Consider the following 23,844-nt stretch of genomic DNA (forward strand, 5'->3'; position numbering starts at 1 on the left):
TAGTAAGAGAGTAGGAAGAAGAAATAGAAACTTCTTTGAAAAAATAAGATGGAGTTCTTGGGGAGCTTATAACTCTTGGGCTGGCACTTTTAACGACTTTCTTACCAACTCTCCTGGTCTGTTTTTGTGTGGATGAAGTTCCAAGTACCATTGCACCCTGCATTGTACCCAGTATCGATATCATTGCTGGCTTTGGGTCCAAAGGCCCGGTCTCTTGGCCTAGAAGAGGGTCGAGAATAACTAATGGGGCCGCACACTCTCCCACCCCACCCACCCTTAGCCTTGGTTGTCTGGGTAAATGACTTCTACCATCTCCATCCCCAAACTAGGTCTGATCCAGACAGTCAACTCCAAGTAGTGCTGTTGATATTCACTGTCTGGATCAGACCTAGTTTCCCCCCAAGAATGGAGCATTCAAGACTGGCTGATATCTCAACTCAGACTAAGGTATCTAAACTGACAAACTTAGATTTCTTCAACAGAAGCCTCACTGCTGCCATCTTCAGAGCAGTCAGAACCACTCCATTCCTCAGGGAGGCATTGGTAACCTCCAAGGTCCCTATGCCCAGCTCTGTTCTGACAGATTTAATTAGGTTAAGATGAGTCTCTATCTGCTCCCTCAGTCACAGATCACTCCCCCTTACACACCACCCTGTTCAATTCAGAGGATCAGGTCTCAAGTCCTGCGCTGTGTATTGGTCCAGTGTTCATTTGAGACAGGGTGTCATGGTTGTCTCAGAGGCCTTGGTTGTGAGCTGCTCCAGATAATGTAGCCTCAGCCTGAGTGCTTGGGACCCCCAAGACTATCAGCCTGAGGGTCCTCAGCACTACATTCAACTACCTTTGAGAGCTCAAGCAGGGAAGCCTCTTGGAATGCCAATCTCTCCTTACCCCTTTGTTTCTTGGGGGCTTTGGTTTCCAGAGCCCAAGCTTTGAAAACATGGATGTGTTGCCTCCAGTCCTGGGAACTCCAAAGTTTGCAGTGAGCAGAGCCATGGTGGAAAGCACTTGGAAGGAACAGGTAAGTAGCATTGTGGAGCTGCATGGGCTCCTCTTCGAACATGTTGTCTTGGAGATTGCTCCTACAGCTGACTTGCTAGGAGAGTGGAAAGTAGTGTATGAAGCAAAGGGGCAGGTCTCATAGAGGTTTAAGCTGGAACAAATGTCCACTTTTAACAGGCAGTGCTCCCAACCACCCAAAGTTGTGAGCCTGTCTCTCAGAAGTCCTGCTATATACCCCCGCTCATCCAGCAGGTCATTCCCAGGTATACAGAGACTGCTGATGAGGAGGCTGCCCAGACATAAGATTTGCCTATTCCCATAAGCTGGTGGTTGAAACTTGGATTGCAGAAGCTCATGGTTCTAGGATAGAACGGGAGTGAGATATCCTATACATGCCGCTCAGCTGTTCAGCGTTTAGAGCAGGCCTCACAGGGATTGGCTGCGCCGTGGAGTTCCTGATCACGCACAATCAATACTAGTGGTGGCTTGCAGCAAACCTTGCTTGCCAAGAGTCATCAGAAGAGTACTTCTGCTGTTGTCTTTGCAGCCACATTTTTAGCTTACCATATATGGCAGCAGGTGGGTGTGTTTTGGGGGGGAAATGGCTTTGTAGGCCAGATTAGGGTAAAGGGACCCCTGACCATTAGGTCCAGCCGTGACGGATTCTGGTGCTGCGGCACTCATCTCGCGTTATTGGCCGAGGGAGCCAGCGTACAGTTTCCAAGTCATGTAGCCTGCATGACAAAGCCGCTTCTGGCGAACCAGAGCAGCACACGGAAACGCCATTTACTTTCCCGCTGTAGCGGTACCTAGTTATCTACTTGCACTTTGACGTGCTTTCGAACTGCTAGGTTGGCAGGAGCTGGGAGCTCACCCCGTCACGGGGATTCGAACTGCCGACCTTCTGATTGGCAAGCCCTAGGCTCTGTGGTTTAACCCACAGCGCCACCCACGTCCCGATTAGAAACCCTGTAAAGCCTAATTTTACCAGTGGGCTGGAGGTTCCCCATCGCTGTATCTGAATAATAAAAACTAGTGTTTTTCCTTTCTGCATCTTATGTTGCTGTATCCTTTTCCCTGGTGATTTGGAGTAGAAAGTAGGTCAAGGGCTATTTGGAGTGCAGGCAGTGTGTTATAGCTGGGGAAAGAGATTGCATGGGATATCCATACAGAAGCTGGGGGTACATCTGCAGACGCTTAGTCTTGTGTTTCTGTCTTCTCATCCTTGCTTCTGCAATCTCTGCATTGCCAGATTTCATGGAATCTGTTGCATCACAGCAATTGTTTGTGTGTGTGAAAGCACCCACTATTGAATCAGCCGGCCAAGTGGTGTGTTAGGTCTCTTATGGAGTAGTTCAGTCATTGCTGGTGTGCTTACCATCTTCCCAAATTCATTCATTCTTTCTCACACATACAGTAGTCATTCTCTCTAGACACAGATAGCCTGGTCCATTGAAGTACTCCTGTCCCATGGAAGACAGAGCTGTAGGCTTCACCATCTTGTCTGTACTCTGGAAGTGTCTTTCAGCAGCACTTACTGTAGGCTCAGCTCAGAAGGATCAATTCTATTCATGACTCTGTCTGTCTCCACCTTTCATTGAAATGGCAGTATTGTGGCAAACCCTTCTTTCTGCTTTTATCTTTCTGGTAGACTAATGACTGGTCAGGACAGGAGAAGGACCAAAGCAAAGGCAGCCTAGCAGAGGAGAAAAGCCAAGGATCAGCTAAGAGGTACAGCTCTTTTGCAGCACTTCTAACCTTTCCACACAGTATTGTCACAAATCAGCCAGCTGTCAAAATCCCTGGTTTTCGGGGGCACATTCTTGCTTTATTTCTTCATTCATTCTTTCCCTCTGCAGAATCCCTTTTGTGTCTTGACAGCAGGTTTTGCTCTGTTCAGGATGTGCTTTTTATATAGCAAGGCCCTAGGTTTGTCAGTTAAGCAGCACCCTCCTTTCCTCTGTTACAGATGCCACATTAAGGAGGCAGAGAAATAGCCTCCCCTCCTTATCTGCACACAGAAATTTAGGATCCAGGGATCAGCTCCAGGCATCAGTTTAGTTGGACCTGTTAGTAATGGCCTTTAATTTCAGTGGTTCTACTCTTGAGTGCAACCCCATGTTTCCTTTACTTAATAAAATTAGTTGAACATTACAGAAGAGGGTAAATGAGGTTTGTCAGTAGCATAAGAACATAGCAAAATACAAAATCGAGGCATTACAGATTTAAAGGATTGATGCAGAATTGAGGTACAATTCTAAATTACCTGCCTGCAAGCTGTAAGCTTCTTAGAAGGAGAGTACTGAGTAGATGTTTAAAGAAAATGATGTTTATACTAAATTTTCCTTTGAATGTACATTTACAGTACATTATAAATTGCCAGCTACAACAATTACTGGAGGAAAGTAAACTATTCTGAATTATTTCAAGATAATAAATGCCACATGATATCCAGATTCTTGAAAGAAATGCATTAAATCCCAGCTTTTGGATATTATATTGTCTCCAACTAAGTTAAAAAATTGTGATATGCATAATTAGGGCTGCATGGCAATGGCTCTCCTGTTGGGGCTCCCTCCCCGTAGTTTCCAGGCACCCAATAGTGACCGCCCCGCCCCCCACCTCTCTTGTGTAGAGGAGGACCTCTCTTGCCTCTCTGGCTGCAGAGCTGCATGCCAGGACTACACCCTGTTGCTAGAGGCTCTGCCCTCCATAATTAGGCATGCTGTAAATCCTTGTTCTTTTGCATTTTTTATTGCCATCAAGGGAGAGGAGCAAAAGCTGCCCGAGTGGTTCTGAAGGGTCTGAAAAGAAGGCAGTCTCGGTAGGTTCTGGCGCCTTGGAAATGAAGATGAGAATTGAGCACCAGCTGGTGAACCTGAAGGAGCGAGACCCATCCTGCAAAGAGTAAGGGGATGCAATGGCATATGCTTCTGTCTAGGGGGCCCTTTTCTGCAAGAGGAGGGGGGGGGGACATTGAGGTGCACACCTCCTTTGGGTTCTGTCATCCTCCCAGTAAAGTGTCTGCATTGGATTCATAGGAAGCTGCTCATCCTGATGCTGGGGATTGAACATGGCAAAGCAGATACTCAGTCACTACCCTGTGGCCCTTCTCCAAAAGCAACTGCTTATAAATAGGGGGGGGCAGGGTTTCTAGAAGAGAATGTGTATTTTACAACTTGTTTCCTAATCCATTTCCTACTTGATACTTAATGGTGGCAAGATGGAGGTGTGCTGTGTAATGTTTCTAGAGCTCAGGCCAACCTGTTCTAGCATATTTCTTCACTATAAAATGGTTCACTGGGATAACTTGGCAGTGTGTTCTTCAACCCTGATGGCTCAGCTGAGCCCCTTCTTTGCTCTCCTCTTCAAGGTCCCACCAAAGCAATTTATGATGGTTATCACAGGTTTTGTTTCATAAAACAACATGCATTTGATGTAAAGCACCTTAAGTGTGTTTTGTCTAAAAGCATCTCTTTTTGGCTTTCAATGAATTTTAGAAAGAGAGGAAAGTTCTCTAGCTGCACACAGTCCAAGTGGTCCTGTGCAACATAGTCTCTCCTCTTGGTTCCTAGCTCAGAAACCCAGGTGAATGCAGTGTCACTAGTAAAATAAACATAACTAGTCATGGCCTTGAGTTTTGTGTTGAAAATGTAGCAGTCCACTAAAAGCTTGGGAACATGACAGGGATCCAGGCTGTGTGCCATGTGGACAGTTGACTGCCCTTTCTGAGCCTGGTGCCTGACAGTCCAGTACCATCAAAGCAGCTTTCATGGATATGCCTTAAGGCAGCAGAATGATTAAAGCTCTGGACTAGGAAATGTAGCTGCATGGCACTATTACGTTTTCAAAGTAAGTTCTGAACTGTAAGCAGCTGCCATGGATTTGGAATTCTAGATTCTCTTAGAATCATAGAATCATAGAGTTGGAAGAGACCACAAGGGCCATCCAGTCCAACCCCCTGCCAAGCAGGAAACACCATCAAAGCATTCCTGACAGATGGCTGTCAAGCCTCTGCTTAAAGACCTCCAAAGAAGGAGACTCCACCACACTCCTTGGCAGCAAATTCCACTGCCGAACAGCTCTTACTGTCAGGAAGTTCTTCCTAATGTTTAGGTGGAATTTTCTTTCTTGTAGTTTGAATCCATTGCTCCGTGTCCGCTTCTCTGGAGCAGCAGAAAACAACCTTTCTCCCTCCTCTATATGACATCCTTTTATATATTTGAACATGGTTATCATATCACCCCTTAACCTTCTCTTCTCCAGGCTAAACATACCCAGCTCCCTAAGCCGTTCCTCATAAGGCATCGTTTCCAGGCCTTTGACCATTTTGGTTGCCCTCTTCTGGACACGTTCCAGCTTATCAGTATCCTTCTTGAACTGTGGTGCCCAGAACTGGACACAGTACTCCAGGTGAGGTCTGACCAGAGCAGAATACAGTGGTACTATTACTTCCCTTGATCTAGATGCTATACTCCTATTGATGCAGCCCAGAATTGCATTGGCTTTTTTAGCTGCTGCATCACACTGCTGACTCATGTCAAGTTTGTGGTCTACCAAGACTCCTAGATCCTTTTCACATGTACTGCTCTCAAGCCAGGTGTCTCCCATCCTGTATTTGTGCCTTTCATTTTTTTTGCCCAAGTGTAGTACTTTACATTTCTCCTTGTTAAAATTCATCTTGTTTGCTTTGGCCCAGTTGTCTAATCTGTTAAGGTCATTCTGAAGTGTGATCCTGTCCTCTGGGGTGTTAGCCACCCCTCCCAATTTGGTGTCATCTGCAAACTTGCTCAGGATGCCCTCAAGCCCATCATCCAAGTCATTGATAAAGATGTTGAACAAGACTGGGCCCAAGACAGAACCCTGTGGCACCCCACTAGTCACTACTCTCCAGGATGAGGAGGAGCCACTGATGAGCACCCTTTGGGTTCGGTCAGTAAGCCAGTTACAAATCCACTGAATGGTAGCATTGTCTAGCCCACATTTTACCAGCTTCTTTACAAGAATATCATGGGGCACCTTGTCAAAGGCCTTGCTGAAATCAAGATAGGCTACATCCACAGCGTTCCCTTCATCTACCAGGCTTGTAATTCTGTCAAAAAATGAGATCAGATTAGTCTGACATGACTTATTTTTCAGGAACCCATGCTGACTTTTAGTGATCACAGAGTTTCTTTCTAGGTGCTCACAGACTGTTTGCTTAATGATCTGCTCTAGAATCTTTCCTGGTATTGATGTCAGGCTGACTGGGCGGTAATTGTTTGGGTCCTCTCTTTTCCCCTTTTTGAAAATAGGGACAACATTTGCCCTCCTCCAGTCTGCTGGAACTTCGCCTGTTCTCCAGGAATTTTCAAAGATTATTGCCAGTGGTTCTGAAATCACCTCTGCCAGTTCTTTTAATACTCTTGGATGTAGTTCATCTGGCCCTGGAGACTTGAATACATCTAAACTAGCCAAGTATTCTTGTACTACCTCCTTACTTATTCTGGGCTGTGTTTCCCCTGCTGAATCATCTGCTCCATATTCTTCAGGTCGGGCGTTGTTTTCTTTCTTGGAGAAGACTGAGGCAAAGAAGGCATTGAGGAGTTCTGCCCTTTCTCTGTCCCCTGTTTGCATTTCACCATCTTCTCCTCTGAGTGACCCCACTGTTTCCTTGTTTTTCCTTTTGCTACGGACATACCCATAAAAGCCCTTTTTGTTGCTTTTAACCTCTCTAGCGAGCCTGAGTTCATTCTGTGCTTTAGCTTTTCTGACTTTGTCTCTACACGTGCTGGCTATATGTTTGAATTCCTCTCTGGAGATTTCCCCCCTTTTCCATTTTTTGTACATATCCCTTTTAAATCTTAACTCAGTCAAAAGTTCTTTAGATAGCCAGCCTGGCTTCTTTAGGCACCTTCCATGTTTCCGTCTCATTGGTATTGCCTGAAGTTGTGCTTTTAATATCTCCCTTTTAACAAACTCCCAACCATCATGAACTCCCTTCCCTTTTAGTATTACTGTCCATGGGATTTCACCCAGCGTTTCCCTAAGTTTTCTGAAGTCGGCTTTCTTAAAGTCTAGAATTTGGACCTTAGTATGCTTGGTTGCTCCTTTCCGCTGGATAATAAACTCCAGAAGAGCATGGTCACTCCCACCTAATGATCCTGCCACTTCTACCCCACTAACCAAGTCATCACTATTGGTTAGGACCAGATCTAAAATGGCTGATCCTCTTGTTGCTTCTCCCACTTTCTGGACAATGAAGTTGTCTGCAAGGCCAGTGAGGAATCTGTTCGACCTTATGCTCTTGGCTGAGTTTGACATCCAACAAATATCAGGATAGTTGAAATCCCCCATTACTACTATCTCACTTCCTTTGGAATGCTTGGCCATCTGTTCCAGGAAGGCATCATCTGTGTCCTCAGTTTGGCTTGGGGATCTATAGTAAACTCCCACAATGAGATCACTGTTGTTTTTCTCTCCCTTAATTTTGACCCAGATACTCTCAATTTGGCTTTGAAGTTTTAAATCCTGGATCTCTTCACAGGTATACATATCCCTAACATATAAAGCTACTCCTCCTCCTTTCCTGTTTGGTCTATTTCTCTTAAATAGATTGTATCCCTCTATTACTACATTCCAGTCATGAGACTCATCCCACCAGGTTTCAGTGATGCCTATTATGTCATATTTAGTTTGCTGTACCAAGAGCTCAAGTTCATCTTGTTTATTTCCCATGCTCTGTGCATTAGTATACAGACATTGAAGACCGTTGATCATTCCCCCATGTCTCTTATTTAAGGATATTTTCGTCCCACCACTAGGTCTGCATGCTGCTTGCTCCGTTTGGTCCTTGACATTTGGATGATCATCTTCAGCATTTGATAGACTCCTACCTTCAGGACCACTGTCTCCCTCCCCCACATAAGTCAGTTTAAAGCCCTCCTGATGAGGTTTTTGAGTTTTGTGGCAAAAACATTCCTCCCAACTTTTGTGAGGTGCAGTCCATCACTTGCCAGAAGTCCATCTTCAAGAAACTGCAGACCGTGATCTAGGAATCCAAACCGTTCCTGTTTGCACCATTTGCGAAGCCAGTTGTTCACTTCCCCTATTTTCCCCTCTCTCCCTGGGCCATGTCGTTCAACTGGGAGGACAGAAGAGATGACAATTTGTGCATCTAATTGCTTCAACTTCCTGCCCAGAGCCTCATAATCATTTTTGATCTTCTGTAAGCTATGGCTTGCAGTGTCATTGGTTCCCACATGCACCAAAAGGAAGGGGTATTTGTCGGTGGGTTTTATGATTCCTTGCAGCCGTTCTGTTACATCTTTGATCTTGGCCCCAGGTAGACAGCACACCTCTCGAGACATCTTGTCAGGCCCACAGATCACTGCTTCTGTACCCCTCAGTAGGGAATCCCCTATCACCACTACACGCCTCTTCATAGGCTTGGTTGGGATTCTTCCATGTGCTGTCCCTTCCAAGGTTACCTGCATATTCCCGGAGGACTGACTTTGCTGCTCGTCTTCATATTCCTCATCAACTGTGATGAGGGAAAGATCCTCAGGTGGAGTCTGTTCCTCGTCTTCCATGAGCACTTCAAAACGGTTGTGTAATTCTAAGCACTCAGAGCGATCCCTGGGCCTTCTACTTCTATGAGTCACGTTCCTCCATACATCTGGCTGCTGTGTTGGGGAACTGACCTCCTCCTCCTCAGGGAGATCCCCTGTCTCCTCCTTGGTGCAGACAGTGTGCTCTGCTGCATCCAAGAAAAGCTCCAGCTCTTTAATTCTCTGGAGCGTAGATACACGCCCCTGAAGCTGCTGCACCTTCTCTTCCAGAAGGGCAACCTTGTTTTCTAGTAGGGCAACCAACTTGCAATTGTCGCAAGTGTAGCTACCCACATCCTTTGGCAAGAAAACAAACATTGCACAGGAATTGCAGGTGACAACGGTTGTTCCCTCCACCTCCATCTTGAAAACCTTGAAGTCAAGGGGGAAAGAGGAAGAGGCCTAGGTCCCCCCTAACAAACGTGTGAGACTTGCTGCCCTAGATCAAAAAGATGGGTCAAACTGCGCGCGCCGCTAGGCGCGCGCCGCTGCACTCCAAGCTCTGACTAGCTCCGCCCACAGCTAATCACCTGTCCCTCCTGACTCACACTTCTAGGTGAAAGGTCACAGCCAGAAACAAACAAGGTCACAGCCAGAAACAAACACCCACACAAGCCTGGACAGTCACCCAAATCCAAGAGGCAGCAGCCCTAGAAAACCAGCACAAGCACACAAACAAGTAAGAAAACAAATAAGCACACAAACTTACTCACACACAGCCCCAAAAGACAAAGCCACAAAACCTACAGAGTGTCTCCCAAGCTCAGCTCACCTTCTGCTCCTTCCTCAGTCGCTGCACTCCAAGCTCTTGAATGCTCTTCTATTGCTGTGATGCCTAGTAGCCTCCTGAGATTCTGGGAAAATATGATCTTGAAATCTGTGCCTTGCTGTACATGGTAGATGAAATTTATGCTACCTGTGGCAGGCAGGCAGCATACGGTACAGCTGTAAGCTCTTCACGCCATACAAGAAGCTGGAACAGTAGCTGGAGATAGTAGTGTATTGGGAAGGCTGACTTCTCTTGTAGAAGAAGACGGCTTTGTGAAGTGTGCTTGTTGCTATATTGTTCCCTGCTAATCTGTTTAATGTGGAAAGTTTCTCTTAATGGCAGGAATTTTGAGGCTGAGGGTAAGCAAATGTCCTGGGAAAAGCATGCTGGGGATTCCCTTGAGGAAATAACCACAATGCATCACACTTTGCTGGAACAAGCAAAAATACATTTGCTGCAAGAAAAACAGACTCGAATGCAGCAGCTGCAGGAAGAACTACAGCAAGAAGAGGAGCAGGAGATCCAGATGCTCCACCAGCAGAAAAAGAATGCCCTCCAGTGAGTTCCATCCACATACGGCTGTTTTGCTTCTCTTCCTCCCTGCAGTGAATCCACTAATAGAGGGTGGAAGGTCTTTTGAAGAGATGCTAGTCCATGGGAGCAGTGTGTCTTATAGCTTGCAAGTATTCAGTGCTTTTTAGGCACCCCCACCCCCACCGTGCAAAGGTAGAAAGAAGTCTCTGCCACATTCAGGTTTGGGCTCCAGATTCCCAACAAAAAAGTTCAACAGAATCTTCCTATTTGGAGTTCATTTGCTCCTCACTAGAGAAAGTTGCATATTGCTTTCTTGGTGCTAATCTATGCAGCTAGTCTTGCTATGCCTGTTCATTAACAGCTGCTACTTTGGAGCGAGTCATGACAGGATAATCTCATTTGATTCTCTACTCACTTGTGCTCTGTATAGGATTGTGACAGTAACATACTTGCAATGGCCTCTCTTGCATTGCTTGACCTTTGGGGATAGGGTCAGCAGTTAAGCTAGGCATAAAAACATTTTCTGCCACATACAGCAGAAGGCTACTGGACAAAACATTATTGAATAATCAAGGACAGTCCACTTAAACAATGACTTTAGTCAGGAAGAGAAAGAGGCTGGGAGTAATAGGACAAAAATACAGAAAATGGTGCTGTGTGTGTGTGTGTGTGTGTGTGTGTGTGTGTGTGTGTGTCTAATTTTGAACAGGATCCTCTGTGGCAAAGGTGTAGAGGGAGATCCTAATCCAAGCCACTGAGTGAGGCCTGAATGCAGCTGTTTTTTTTCCAGTTTTCATGGCTTAGGTTCTAGTGAAAGGGCTTCCTGCGTTCTCCTCATCTGTCCCAAGCCTGCATGGAGCAACATCTTCATTTGTAGCAGTCTTAAAGTAGCAGATTGTTACAGGTGAAGCTTGAGCACCTGGCTGACATCTAAAGGGCAGGGCCAGAGTTGGAAGTGAGAATGTGGAGAAGTCTGAATCCTAAACTTATGGAAGGTTTCTTCTGTAGAATCGTCTGCAAATCCCAGTTGCTTGGATCAGTCTCACACTTGGATTGCTTGGGAAATTGCGAGCAAGTTGACTTCGCTTTTGCTGCACACTACTGAGGTTGTCTACTGGACTTCAGCAGTGCTCCCATTGCTTCAAGGAGATGTACACCCCCCAAAAATAATAATAATCACTTTCTGCTTGTTTCTTAGATCATTAAAAGCTGAGTTGGAGGCTGCGAGGCAGAAGGAGGAGGAGCGCTTGAGGAAGGAGATGCAAGACGAACTTCTGAAACTCCAAACCCAGATCTATTCTGAAGCAGAGGCAGAGAAGGCGAGGATCAGGTGCTGGTTTGAATAGGCAGGGTTTTCTGCATACATCATCCTTTGCTGTGGAGGTGGAAGCTGGTGGCCTTGGCAGTGCAGTGATTAGCCTTGTGTTTAAACCAGTTTTGTACAATGAGTGTACCCTTTCCAGCCTAGGAGACATTTGAGAATGTACACTGTTTACAATTTGTTGTAAAAATCACTGGAGGAAAAGTGACTACCAAAGTGGCTTTTGTTCCAGATCAGTAGTGCTGATTCTGCAGCTTCAATATTTCCCGAGACTCCATAAAAGTCTCAGGTGAAAATGGTAGGGGTTGAATGAAGGATAGTGATACCGTGTGCTGCTGAGCACTCAGTGTCTGCCTGCCATTATAGTTGTGTGCTGCCTATCCCTTGCAACACCATAAACTTCTAGCAGTCAATGTTGGGGAGGTTTTTACAACCGAGAAATCCAAGGCCCGGGTGCAGGCCTTTGCCATCTCTCCAGCTGTTGCTGGGGGGTGGGTGTCCTTTAGAACCCTTCCACATTGGTGCTATTTTTATGCTCTTAAAATCCAAGAAGGCACAGAAAGGGGTGTACTTTTAGTGGTAACATGGGATAAGGCCTCTGTGGTGGTGCCCCATTTGTGAAATTGCCTTCCCCACGAGTCCAGCTGGCCCCAATACTACCTATGTATTTGCAGGCATATTTGGGGATTATTTGGCTGTCACTGCAATTAAAGGCCACGGCGGGTTCCACGAGTGCTTTTATGATGGAAAACCTTTGTGGTCTGTTTGTTTTAGTAATGCTTGGGGATCATATCCAGCTACGTAGATTTTCTTGAGAGGCAGGTGGAAGAATTTGACCCTGTTGTTGGGTCACATAAATTATGAGGGGGTGCCACATTCCATCTGGCAACCTGGAAATTGGCAAACTTGAGGGCCTGAGGTTTTCCACCTCTCCTTGGTTTGGTTCTTGGCTTGGCAAGAGGGGAAGGGAGAAAGGGTCTGCTTCTGTCTTGCGCTCACTGTCTGCTTTTCAGGCTGGCCCAGGAGGCTGCTCTGCAGAAGCTCAGAGAGGAGCTGGAATCCTTTCATCAGTCTGAAGAGGATGAACTGAAGGCGCAGATGCAGCTTTCTCTGGAAAGGGTGAAGAAGGAAGCAGAAGCTGTTGAGCAGGCAGAACAAATGGAAGTGGAGGAGGAGATCAAGAGAGCCTTCAACGAGCTGAAGAAGAGGCTGGCCAGAGAAAATGAAATGGTGAGCTTCTGCATTGAGGGTGTGGAGAAGCCACAGCATTTGCCTCTGGGAAGAACCCAGGTTGGCAAACTAAGGAGAGGAGGGTGAGGGTGGCAATAGGATCCTGTAGCTGCAAGCGCTTGTAGTAGCTCTTAATTCCAGCTTTGCTGCTGTTCTCAGCCCATGTCTACAATATATGGAGATGGGCATCAGGGGTTGTCTGTTCCCTCACTGTCAAAGGGTGACTTGCAGGGTAAGTGTTGGTAGGTGCACCAGCATGAGATCTTGGGTAGCCAGCACTGACTGCATCTGGTGCAAGAAAGAAGTGTTGTCGGCCTGCTTGGGAGTAGCTGTCACACCCTCAGCCTGCAAACACCTGGTTTACACGTTGAAAAAGCCATAGTTTGAAACAAGCTGTAGCTTATTGTGAATGGGAGCAAGGTAAGGGGTAAATGATTAGCTAAGAGTACTGAAATTTATGAGGTTCAAGCCCCCTCGGACAGTTGCAGAAAAGCAGTGTGTCATACTGGCTAAAATTTAACTAAGATGGGGAGATACGGATCCAGATTCCCACTCAGCCCTGAAGCCAGACAGGGCTGTGGGCCAGTCATGGTTTTTCAGTCTGACCTGTTTCACGGTTTTTGAGAGGATGAAATGGGGAACAGAACCACACTGGATGCGCAGTGAAACTTTCCTGCCTCTCCTCTCCCCACACATTCCCTAAATATATAATGGGCTTTGCTCCCAGCCCTCTAGAGCAGATTAGGAGAAGGTTCCAGGTTGGGGGTTGGGGTTGAATGTGCAAGGGAAAATCCTTCCACCTGCACTGACTGAATAGGTGCCTTGGAAAGAAAGTGACTGACTACTTTATGCTTTTCCAGGCTATGCAGGAACTAAAGGAGCAGTTCGCAGAAGAGATTCGGCTGCAGAAATCTGCAGCAAAAGAAGAACACGAAAAGGTAAATTATCAGGAGGGAAGGTGCTGCCTGCAAAGTTTTCATGGCCGACAAACCACACAGCCACTGCTGAGTTCAAGTCAGTCTAATAACCCAGGCACGAAACCTCTTCCTTTTAGCTCTCTTTAAAAAACCCTGTCACTTTTCTGTTTTTCTTTCCCATTTTTCTCCCCTTTCTACCATGAAGGGGCCTGCACTCATCCGCTTGTTGGCAAAGCACACACATCAAATGATGTGGGCCAAATATTTATTATATTTATTTATTTTTAAATATATCCTGTTTTTCACCACATCTGGGTTTCAAAGTAGCATTTCAGACAGCTTGACTGCAGGACCAACTGGCAACCAGTCATTTTCCAATAAAAGAAGATTAATTGTTGGAAGAATTACAACCGCTATCTTATAAAATAGCTTTTGCCAATACAGTCATACTTCTGGATATGTTTGCTGCGGGTTGCGTACATCACGGTTTACGAACGCGCCAAACCCGGAAGTGCCGGAACAGGTTACTTCTGGGTTCGGCAATTCGCGCATGCGCAGACGCACTGAATCACGCGACGAGCATGCGCAGATTCGGCGCTTCAGGTTGCATACTGCTCTGGTTGTGAACGGGGCTCCAGAACGGATCCCGTTTGCATCCAGAGGTACCACTGTATAGTCAGCAATCAACATTCCAGTCTCTCACTTGAAGGAAACCTCTAGCTTTACCAGCTTAGAGCATGTTGGTAGTTCACATCAGCCTGCATAAAACAGCAAGCTGCCTGCTATAAACATTGGGTGACAGTTAAATAAAGATTTCCATCCTTTTCTGGCAGGTTGTCTCCACTCTCCAGATGCAGATAACAGAAGCCCAGAAAAGGGAGGAGGAAGAATTACAGAGGCAATTGGAGAGTGCAGAGCAAAATGTTCAGCAGAAGAGGAATCAGGTGGCCGAGTATGAGCGAGAGGTAATGAGGAAGAAACAGAGCCTGGATTTGCTGAGCATCCCACATGTATGCAGACTCCAAATTACTCTGAGCCAGTCTCTGCTATCTGCTTGCAAGGGTGGAGCATGCTGAATGGTGTGGGTGAACTAACTCCAAAAACAAAAAACAAAATTCAGTGCATGATTAAGAGCAGCAGCATCCAAAGCCAGCTTTCTGTCTGCTGGTGGACACACAGAGTCCTGCCATGAAGGTTCAATTAGGCATCCAAGAGGATGAGCATTCCTAGCCTAGAAGTTGCCAAGCACTAGGAATAGTTATTTGCGTATCCTCACTTTTACCTTGGGGTGCAGAGAGTACCTCCAGGAGGGTTTCCCTTGTGTTCTCATCCAGTGAAGAAAAGCAGCCAGGAACGCTGGGCATTGAAACTGCCTTGGCCATCCTGGTTTATGAGAGAGGCAATGGTGGGGAGTGTGACTCTGCCCTCAATCTCTCAGCCACTTTTGAATACTGTTGAACATTGTGTCCTTCTAGAGCATCTCTGGGAGTAGGGGGCACTGTGCTTCCACACCTACCTTGAGGCCCATTTACAGAAAGTTATGTGAGGCTACTGTTTGGTGCCATGGCAATTGTACTACAGGGTTCCATCTTGTCCCCCATGCTATATGAAGCCTCTGGGAGCTGTCATTGGCAGATTTTGAGTGAAGTATGCAGATGCCACCCAGCTTTTATCTCTCTGTTTCATTTGAATCAGGAGAGGCGATTGAGTTTTTAGACCCACAAGCTCCCTTTCTCCAGCTACTGGTCCTTGCCCTTTACTGATCTCAACCGGAATCAGTCTCTGTGCTGGCACCCCCAGATCCTCATGGAGGAGGCAAGACAACTTGGAGGTCTCTGTGCTTCACAATATCCAGATGAGCAGTTGGATGGTGGTTGCTTGTCCACATGCACAGAGCCAGCCATTCAGAACTTTATAGGTTGCAAGTAGGATCTTAGATTGTGTCCAGAAGCAGCACTCCACCTACCCACTCAAGCTCAGAAGCACCACAGGCAAGGAGCTCCCAGTAGCCCATGTCCGCTGAAAAGTGAGCCACTGCTGGAATGGTAGCTTAACCATTGGGTATGTTGGCTTAGCCAGGGTTCCTTTGACATCCCTACAGCTTAGTGACCTCCTGAAGGAGAAGCGCCAGGAAGTTGAGCGCAACCATGCAAGGCAGCTGGAAAAGATGCAAGAGGCACACAGGGAAACCATAGCCGAGATCCAGGCACAAAACGAGGATGAGGTAAGCCTGCAGCCAAACCATGTGGTGGGGAAAGTGAGCACAGCATGTGGCTGTGTCTTTTTTGCACACCGGTAACCTAGGTGTGTAGGTGAAGGTGTTTGAGGATTGGAAAGAGCTCCACTTGTGAGTGTGGCCTCCCTTCCTCTGTATGGCTAGAGCTAACTCTTGTGCTTAACGTGTGGCAGGAGAGGAAGCAGAGGACTGAGCTGCTGGCAATTCTGCAAAGTGAAAAGGAGCGTTTGGAGCTGCACCATAAAGCAGAGCTTGATGCCTTGCAGAAAAAGCAGGCTGAACAGTTGAAGGACTTGCACAAGAGTCATTTGGACCAGGTAGGGAAGGGAGGTGCTGGTGGAAACGGGTGGGGGAGAATGGACAGCATGAGAGTCCCTTCACTGGGACACTTGGATCTTATTCCCCCACTGTAGTGTTGTGGCTGGGGGGCTGAAACATAACTAGACCCATTGGAGCCGCTTCCCCACCAGCAGTTTAAATGACTTGGATGCCCACAGGTCCCAGCCACAGAATCTGCACCCTGCTGGGACACAAGACTGCTAATTCCATGGAAAGCACTCCTGGAATCAGATCTTTTAAAATTGCCCCAGCTGTGTGGAAGCTGCTCATTAGAGAGCAGTTTCCAAGTTGTGGCTCTGAAGTGGAAACAGTCCATGATATGGTGCAGGAAGGGTTGTGGGTACTGCTTCCCCCTCTTAGATATTGTGAGTTGTTTTGTCATACTGCTAGAAGTCTTCCTCTTCATTCCATCCCATTTGATATGTGATTGCCATGTTGTGTGTGACATTGACTGACTGTTGCTGAATATTGTGGAAGACTTCCTTACCTACCTGCATGTCCGATGACTCTCTTTGTACCAGGAGCAAAAGGTCCACAGCATGAAATCAGAACTGGAGCTCCAAGCCAAGGATATGGAGGCAAGACTCTCTCAGCTCCATGCCCAGGTGAGCACAGGTGTGCTGCTAATTGCAGCGTTGATGGTTGTGATACTGACGTCCTTGAAGATTGGAACAGGAAAGGTCCTGGACTTTGTGGGAAAGCTCCCTACTCTGGATTCTAGCCTTGCCACCAGCTCCTGCATCTATGTACATTTGTCCTGTTCTCAGCAAAGGATGGGAGAAGACAGGAAAGTCTGTAACGCACTCCTGGTAGAGCAGCCACCTCCCATTCTTGACTCATCCTTCTACAGGAGATCTAATAGTTTGCTCCTGGGCTTCTCCAGAACTAGATGAAAGACCCCCCAGCCCTCTCATGCCAGAAGAGGTTTCAGCCAACGTTTCTATACATCCTAGACCTTTTTGAAGTACTTGGCCCTCCTCAATCTGGTCTTCACCCAACAGTTTTCAGAACCAGCCAACTATCTAGCACTCCAGTTGAGGAAGCCAACAAAAAAGGTCAAGTCATCCTCAATGTGACTCAAGGCTTTCTCCCATGGAGGGAAGCTTCAGGCAGGTGGATCCTGTAGACCAGAGGTTTTCAACCTTTTTGAGTCCACAGTTCTCTTGACCAACTACATTCTTTGGGCGGCACCTCTGTGGTGCTCAGAAGCCCAGTTATGTCACCCCTTGCCTGCAGAGCTGGCAGCCTCTTACCCTTTTCAAACACCTTCCCTTTTGGAGTATTCTCTTGGCCTCCTCTCCTCTCCCCTCTCCTTGGGAGTCCTCTAGGGAGCTGCAGTTGCCACCCCTGGTCTCTGAGCTGCCCCCCCCCAACCCAAAGAGAGGTGTCTGTTCACACTGCCCCAGAGGGGCCTGGGAAGCACCCCCTGGCCAGCCCCAGGGGCACCATTCACCTGGGGAGCTTGTAGCCAGGGCTACTGCAACAAACAGCTGTGCAAGCCTTTGGGAGGCAGAGACGCGCGAGGACATCAGAGGATGGAGGGAAGGAAAGAGGGACAGAGGCCAGTGTTGCCTGCGGCACCCCTGACCATCATTCAAGGCACCCCAGGGTGCCACGGCACACTGGTTGAAAACCACTGCTGTAGATTATACTGTTTGAGTATGTGTTTGAGTTCCATCTCTCTGGACAGATTCGTTGCTTTTCAAATCTCCCAAGAATCCAACACCAAAGATTTATCACAGCTGTTTGATACCTTCTGAACATAGGTGTCATGCTCGGAAAGATTCTTTGGGTCTTCTCCATCTCCATGTTCCACAAAAAGAACAGGGCCTGGAGGATAATTTGGGGCCTCAAATTGCTGAATTGTTTTATGAAGGAGAAGGGGTTCGTTTTGGGGACATACAGCCAGGGGATAACTTGGGCAGCTTCAGACCTGAAGACAAAACCTTGTTTGGAAGGAGGCTTCTGCCAGAGGTGCTGTAAGGACTTACTTCTGCCAACATCTGGAGTTACTGCATTTGGACATCTCTCTTCTGTCCGCTCCACTCCCTGCTGAGAATGGGGAACTGAATTTACCATGCTCTGGTTAGCTAGGGCGGGAACAGACAGACCCACTAGGGAGTTCAGTGTTGTCCCTAAGTAGTTGTTTGGGTGGCACCACACAAATACATGGAACACACGTGCACACCACCAGAAGCCCATAGAATTCCTGGGTGGGTCTGTGTGCTCCACTCTCAGTGTGGCAGGCTGCCACCAATTTTGCGAGTGTGTGTGTGTTCGGCTCCAGAAAAGACTTGTCAATTGTGCCAGCTGCTGGGCCTTCCCCAAGTGACCAATTTGCCTTCTTCATTTTCTTGTTCTTTGTTCCCATGCAGGAGGAGATCCTGATGAAGAAAAGGCAGCAGGTGCTGGAGCAAGAAAAGGAGCTGGAGCAAGAAAGAAATGTAGGTGTTGCCAGCTCTGACAAAGGACTTAGAGCCCCTTTTCTCCTGTGCCAGGGGTGTGCTTGTCGTCTTCTCACCATTAGTCAGAGTAAGAGACATCAGGGAGGAGACCAAGGTTCCGAAAGCCTGCTTCTGTCATTCCAAGACTGAAGCTGGAGTTTGGTTTCCTGTTCTAAGCCACTTCACATAGGGCAGAGGTAGACAAGGTTCCCTGACTGGCTTGGCGTGTACAGTGGTGAGCTGCTGTCTGTTTTAAGTAAGGCCATGGGTCCTTTTAGCCAAGCTGTGTCTACACTGTGTCGCCTCTTCCATAGATAAGACCAAGGCTTTAGTTCCTGGCAGGGGTAAGCAAGCCCTGTGCCAGACACTTGGGCTAGCCCAGACACTTGGAGTTAGCTGCTGTTTTGGCCAAGCCACCATGGCCACTCTTCCTCGCCTCCCCTTCCTCTTATCATTGATTTGGAGGTTGAGGGAGGGAGGTTTGGGTTTGTTTCCTTCCTTGATAAAACAGTCGTGGCCATTGTAGAAGCAGAGAATGGCTGCTGTTGGGTTTTCACCTCCTCAATGGTCTTCCTTTGCCGTGAGAAATGCAGCAAGAGCTGCATTTCACCACCTTTGAGGACTATATGGTGGCCCTTCAGGTTCATAATAACCTTCATACACGTGAGAAGAAAAAACAACAAATGCTTGGAACTTTCCCAGGAAGCAGCTTTGGCAGCTCAGCGCCGCCTTGAGGAATCCCAAAAAGAGCAGGAGGATCTTGCAGAGACAACACGGCAGCTGCGTGGGGATCTGGTGAAGCTTCAGGACCAGAAATCGGAGCTGGAATCCCAGGTGGAGATGCTACAGCTACAGAGTCAGCAGCTGCAGAAGAGGGCCAGGTGTGTGTTCTGGCACCAGATAAGTTTGTTCTTGGTAGACCAAGCTGCTTTTGAGAGATTACCTTATTGTGAGACACAGTTACTACTAGGTCTTGGGAAATATCTGGGAGTGGTGACGAGCTTCCCTTTCCCCCCAAAGACCTTTCTTTTTGTTAAAAAAAAAGAGAGTAAGATTTGTATTAAAGTTTTTAATAGTACAATAAGATCTAGAAAGCTAATGTAAATAACAATATTTTTTTAAAAAAATACTCCAAAAGTACAAATAAAGTAAGTGGGGAAAACTTTCTCAGAGAAACTTAATCTGAGGTTTGAGTTTACACTACAATGACAAGACTCAAGACTAACTGAAGCAGATTAAACAGTTGTTGTTATTATTATTATTATAAAGCAGTTAATATTATTATTTAATAATAAATAATATTATTGAATGCGTGGGGAACCCATAGGCCAGCTGCAGCCTGTAGCTGGATTTCATCTGACCCTCTGAATCCTCTCATGCCCCATCTGCTGTTGAGACAGGTGGGAATCAGCTGAGGGAGAAGATGGTTTTAATATTCACAGTGTGCCTTTCCAACTCTTTCCTCTGCAAGATCTGTGGCAGGCAGATCAGAGGGAGAAATGTCTCTGGAGAAAGCTAAACGTGCTGTTTTATTGTATTTTTAATATTTTGTTGGAAGCTGCCCAGAGTGGCTGGGGAAACCCAGCCAGATGGATGGGGTATAAATATATTATTATTATTATTATTATTATTATTATTATTATTATTATTATTATTTTATTATTATTTTCCTTGCAAAAGTGCAAAAAGTGTCCATAATGCAGTTGCAGCATGCACACTCATAGAAGGCACTATCCAAAAGGAATTCATTCCCCTTCCTGCCTTCATGGATGGAGCTGCTCCTTTGTGTTAGTGCCATGTCCCCAATCTTTAGCCCACAGGTTTTGCGTGAGGATCTACCAGAGCTCGATGCCAGGTGGAACAGCAGGCAGTTCTAGCTGCTGTGTGCTTGTGTTTTATCTCTCTCTTCTTGTGCTGTTTATAGTGAGCTGGAGATAGCCATCAAGAGCAGGCAAGAGCTGCTGAATAAGGTGGAGGTGGAAAGCAGCAAGACATCTCTAGAGAAAAAGGAGGAAGACCTCCGGGTTGAGGACCTGAAAGAGAGTGCCCAAACGGTCAGTGGAGTATTGCTGGTGTGTTGGTGGGGAAGTGGAGCCAGTCCTTACCATTGACCCAGTTTTCAGTTCCAGAACTCGGACTTGTAGTGGGAATGAATGATGTGCAGCTCCATCCTCTTCAGAGAGTGACATAATTTTTGTCCATATGATGCAAACCAGTGTATAAATAATCACCAGTTATTGGGTTGGGAGGATGGGAGTTGTGAAGAGGAAATAACTACCCCAAATAGTATCATTTTTTAACGTGGTTGGTTAGGGACCCAATCCCAATATCTAATCAGAAATACAGTGGTACCTCGACATCCGAAGGTTTCGACTTCCGAAATCGGCAAACCCAGAAGTCTTTTTGCTGCACGTGCATTCTGCGCAGAAGCGCAAAATTGCGCTTCGCGCATGCGCAAAACAGACACTTCGACAACTGAAGAATTCGACTTACGAAGAGCGCCGTGGAACAGATCACATTCGTAAGTCGAGGTACCACTGTAAATAGTTTTGGGATTTTATGGTGCTGAGACTCAAATTTCAATTTAATGTATATTTAGGTAATAGGAGAAGTTGAATTTTGGTTTCTAATACTGAACTGTTATTAGGCAGTAATATTAGTTGCATTAACACAGAGGTTTCAGGTACTTAGGGACACTTGCCCTTGGCTAGCAGAGCAATTTGGGATTGAGAAATCATTGTCAAGGTTATACAGTGATGCCTCGCAAGACAAATTTAATTCGTTCCGCGAGTCAATTCGTTTTGCGAAAAATCCATCTTGCGAATCGCGGTTTCTCATAGGAATGCATTAAAATTTTATTCATTAGAATGAACAGTTATGGGAGGCCAGTTCAGAGTTTTCAGCAGAACTCGATATTATTTTGATTTGGTATCAGTATAGAAGTGATGAAATGGTTGTAACTAATATGCTGAGCGTATGGCATGATGTTATATAGTTGTTGTAAAGAGATTTAAACAAATGCAAATTTTAATAAATAAATAGCAATAATTGCTCACTAATGCCAGTATTCTTAAAATGTGTTAGTTTCAATTATCAGTGACAGCAGACTTGTGAACTCTCTGAAAATGAAATTTATAGTGGCAGAATGTCCTATCCAAGGGTTTTAGTAGTGAGATCATTATTGATGTGCCATCATTATGCATGGATTTTTAGAAGTCCCCAAGGAAGATTCCTTGTAAATGTGTAAAGTAAAACTAAGGAAGAGAGGGTCTTTTCTCCATCCCTGAAAGGAGGCAGTTTCATCCAGTGCTTCACAGGCACCAGAGAGTTGGGGCTCAAATGTGATTTACAACTGCAATGATGGATAGAAGAAGATGGACTTGGGGAATGGGCTGTGTTCTCAAATAATTGTTGGCCCAATTTGAAATCTAGGTCCACCTTATTGTTGATGATTTCATAATTTTGGTCCCAGGTGCCATCATTTTCTGTGGGCAGAATGGGGTTCAGTATTTATTTGCCTGTTAATTAACAGACTTTAATCATCATTAAACCCTCCAGCCCTCCCCTGGAGAGATGTCGACTTCAAAGGGCAATGAAGAAAGGAGTGTCCTCCTGGAACAGTAAGTGAAGGAAACCTGTGGTGCTCCATGAGGAGCCGAATGTGCTGCTTGGACAGTTGTTGAGGGCAAAGCAGTGGGGTTTGGCTGGTTGGCCTCCCCATAGGAGGCTGATGGTACTGTTCTCTGAGAGCCCCACATAGCATGGGCTACTTCATAGTTGAAGGAAAGTGGCTTGGTGTTCCTTGGGACCCATCAAGAAGCCTTGCTCAAATCTTCCCTCCCTGCAGGGTGCAGCGCACCATTTTTACTGAAGGAGCTACCTTGAAGACAGCCAAGGAGTTCTTGGTGCGCAATACTCGCTCCATGCACAGAAGGCAAACTGCCTTGAGGGCAGCAAAGCAGCATTGGCCTTTCGACCCGCAGAAGGCACCAGGGACCGCTCAAGACTTTGGACGCTTCCAGCGGCTGGATGGCGTACGCAAGAGCCTGGAAACGGTGAGTTGCAGCCCTGGAAAAAATTGGCCTGATTCTGATTAAGCCTGCTGGGTAGTGGTAGCCAACCTTGCAGGGTGGGGTGGGGAGACACAGGCTGACCTTCCCTCCTGGACTCCAGCACAGTAGACAAGCTGGATTTGTGCTATTCTCCATTGAGAATTGGTTGGAAGGGAAGACTGTCTTCCAGTGGTGGATGTGCACACTTGCGCCCATTTTGGCATTTGCCTCTTGGAGGAATTAAAGCAGCTCTTTGGCAGTGGCCATTCTGCTGCAAGTCAGGGAGGGATGGAACAACAGCAGCAGGTGGAAGCAAGCCGTAGAGCAGGGGCTGTGTGTGTTTTTGCACCCATAGGGCTCCCATAAACCTTGTGTGTTTCATTTAGTGGCATATAGACAAAAATCTGAAAGGTTCAGTACGATAAAATCACTCAGCCAAATCTGACAATTAAACTACTGTTGTATAACATTCACAAATCCTCACTGTGTGTTGCAGAAACCTGGCTTCTCTCTCCAATTTATCCCCATCCTGAGTAAACACTGTGTGTTTCCTTTTGGCTTTGGTATTTCACCATTCTTATTTGTTTGTTTGTTTGTTTGTCCACTCCCAAGGCACAATGCAAACAATACTAAGTGAAATAAAAAAACAGCAGAAAATTAAAATCACGACAGATTTAAAACTAGCTCAAAACACACTTTTACAGGCCTGGGAAAATCAAACGGCATTTGTTGGTTCTTTCACTGCCATTGTCAGCAGTGGTCAGAATGATGCTGAAAAATAACGAAATGCTTCCTTCTCCCCAGGAAGAGAAGACGCTGGATGAGATGAACTCCACCATGAAGAAAGGAAAAGGGCTGGTGAAGCAGACTGAGGAAGTGCTGAGCCAGCTGATGTCCTCGCTGGAAGAGGTATCTCCACATTGCTTGAGCCATGCCTGTTCTTGCAAGCCAGAGTGGAGAAGAGGCGTCAGGAGTAGAGCCCACTGAAGCAACCTGTCCAAGATCTTGCCAGGATTGTCCTGGGAAGGAACTGTTTACTGCCTTAGCTGCTTGCCAGGGTGTAAATCTCCTGGGGGTGCTTGAGCCACTCTGCTTCCATTTGTGCTCTCCTACCTAATAGAGGTGCCTACTATCTTTGGACCAACTGGAGTGGCCATCTTTGTCTTCCAACCTGCCTGGAACAGCATGGAGTTCAGCTTGTGGAAGGGGTCTCCTCACAGCTCATAAGAACTGGAAGAGGCCCGTGGCTCATGTGTATGACCAGATGCCTCTGGGAAACCCAGAAGCAGGACATGAGCCCCAGAGCACTCCTGCTTTGTGAGTGTGTCCTGGAAAAGGCCAAAATGGGTAGCAGCTTTTAGGATCTATCCTCGGGGGGGGGGGAGCTTCCACCCCTACTTCTGCCAGTCAC

The 23,844-nt window shown here is 46.6% G+C and overlaps 1 protein-coding gene across 6 annotated transcripts in view; it reads left to right on the forward strand.

The window, feature by feature from the left end:
• CEP164 (centrosomal protein 164) overlaps nt 1-23,844 on the forward strand; it is a 40,976-nt gene that overhangs the window by 9,809 nt on the left and 7,323 nt on the right. For all 6 annotated transcript variants that reach the window (XM_035138813.3, XM_088658216.1, XM_088658217.1 and 3 more), the window contains 17 exons: nt 923-1,021; nt 2,654-2,733; nt 3,769-3,909; nt 9,703-9,918; nt 11,093-11,224; nt 12,229-12,445; nt 13,306-13,383; nt 14,196-14,327; nt 15,464-15,586; nt 15,772-15,915; nt 16,459-16,542; nt 18,313-18,381; nt 19,084-19,262; nt 20,306-20,435; nt 21,940-22,001; nt 22,229-22,436; nt 23,238-23,342. In XM_035138813.3, coding sequence (XP_034994704.3) covers nt 923-1,021; nt 2,654-2,733; nt 3,769-3,909; nt 9,703-9,918; nt 11,093-11,224; nt 12,229-12,445; nt 13,306-13,383; nt 14,196-14,327; nt 15,464-15,586; nt 15,772-15,915; nt 16,459-16,542; nt 18,313-18,381; nt 19,084-19,262; nt 20,306-20,435; nt 21,940-22,001; nt 22,229-22,436; nt 23,238-23,342 — 2,199 coding nt within the window. The remainder of the gene's footprint in view (nt 1-922; nt 1,022-2,653; nt 2,734-3,768; nt 3,910-9,702; nt 9,919-11,092; nt 11,225-12,228; nt 12,446-13,305; nt 13,384-14,195; nt 14,328-15,463; nt 15,587-15,771; nt 15,916-16,458; nt 16,543-18,312; nt 18,382-19,083; nt 19,263-20,305; nt 20,436-21,939; nt 22,002-22,228; nt 22,437-23,237; nt 23,343-23,844) is intronic.

This window comes from Zootoca vivipara, chromosome 14, assembly GCF_965207765.1.
Source record: "Zootoca vivipara chromosome 14, rZooViv2.hap1.1, whole genome shotgun sequence".
Classification (NCBI taxonomy): Eukaryota; Metazoa; Chordata; class Lepidosauria; order Squamata; family Lacertidae; genus Zootoca; species Zootoca vivipara.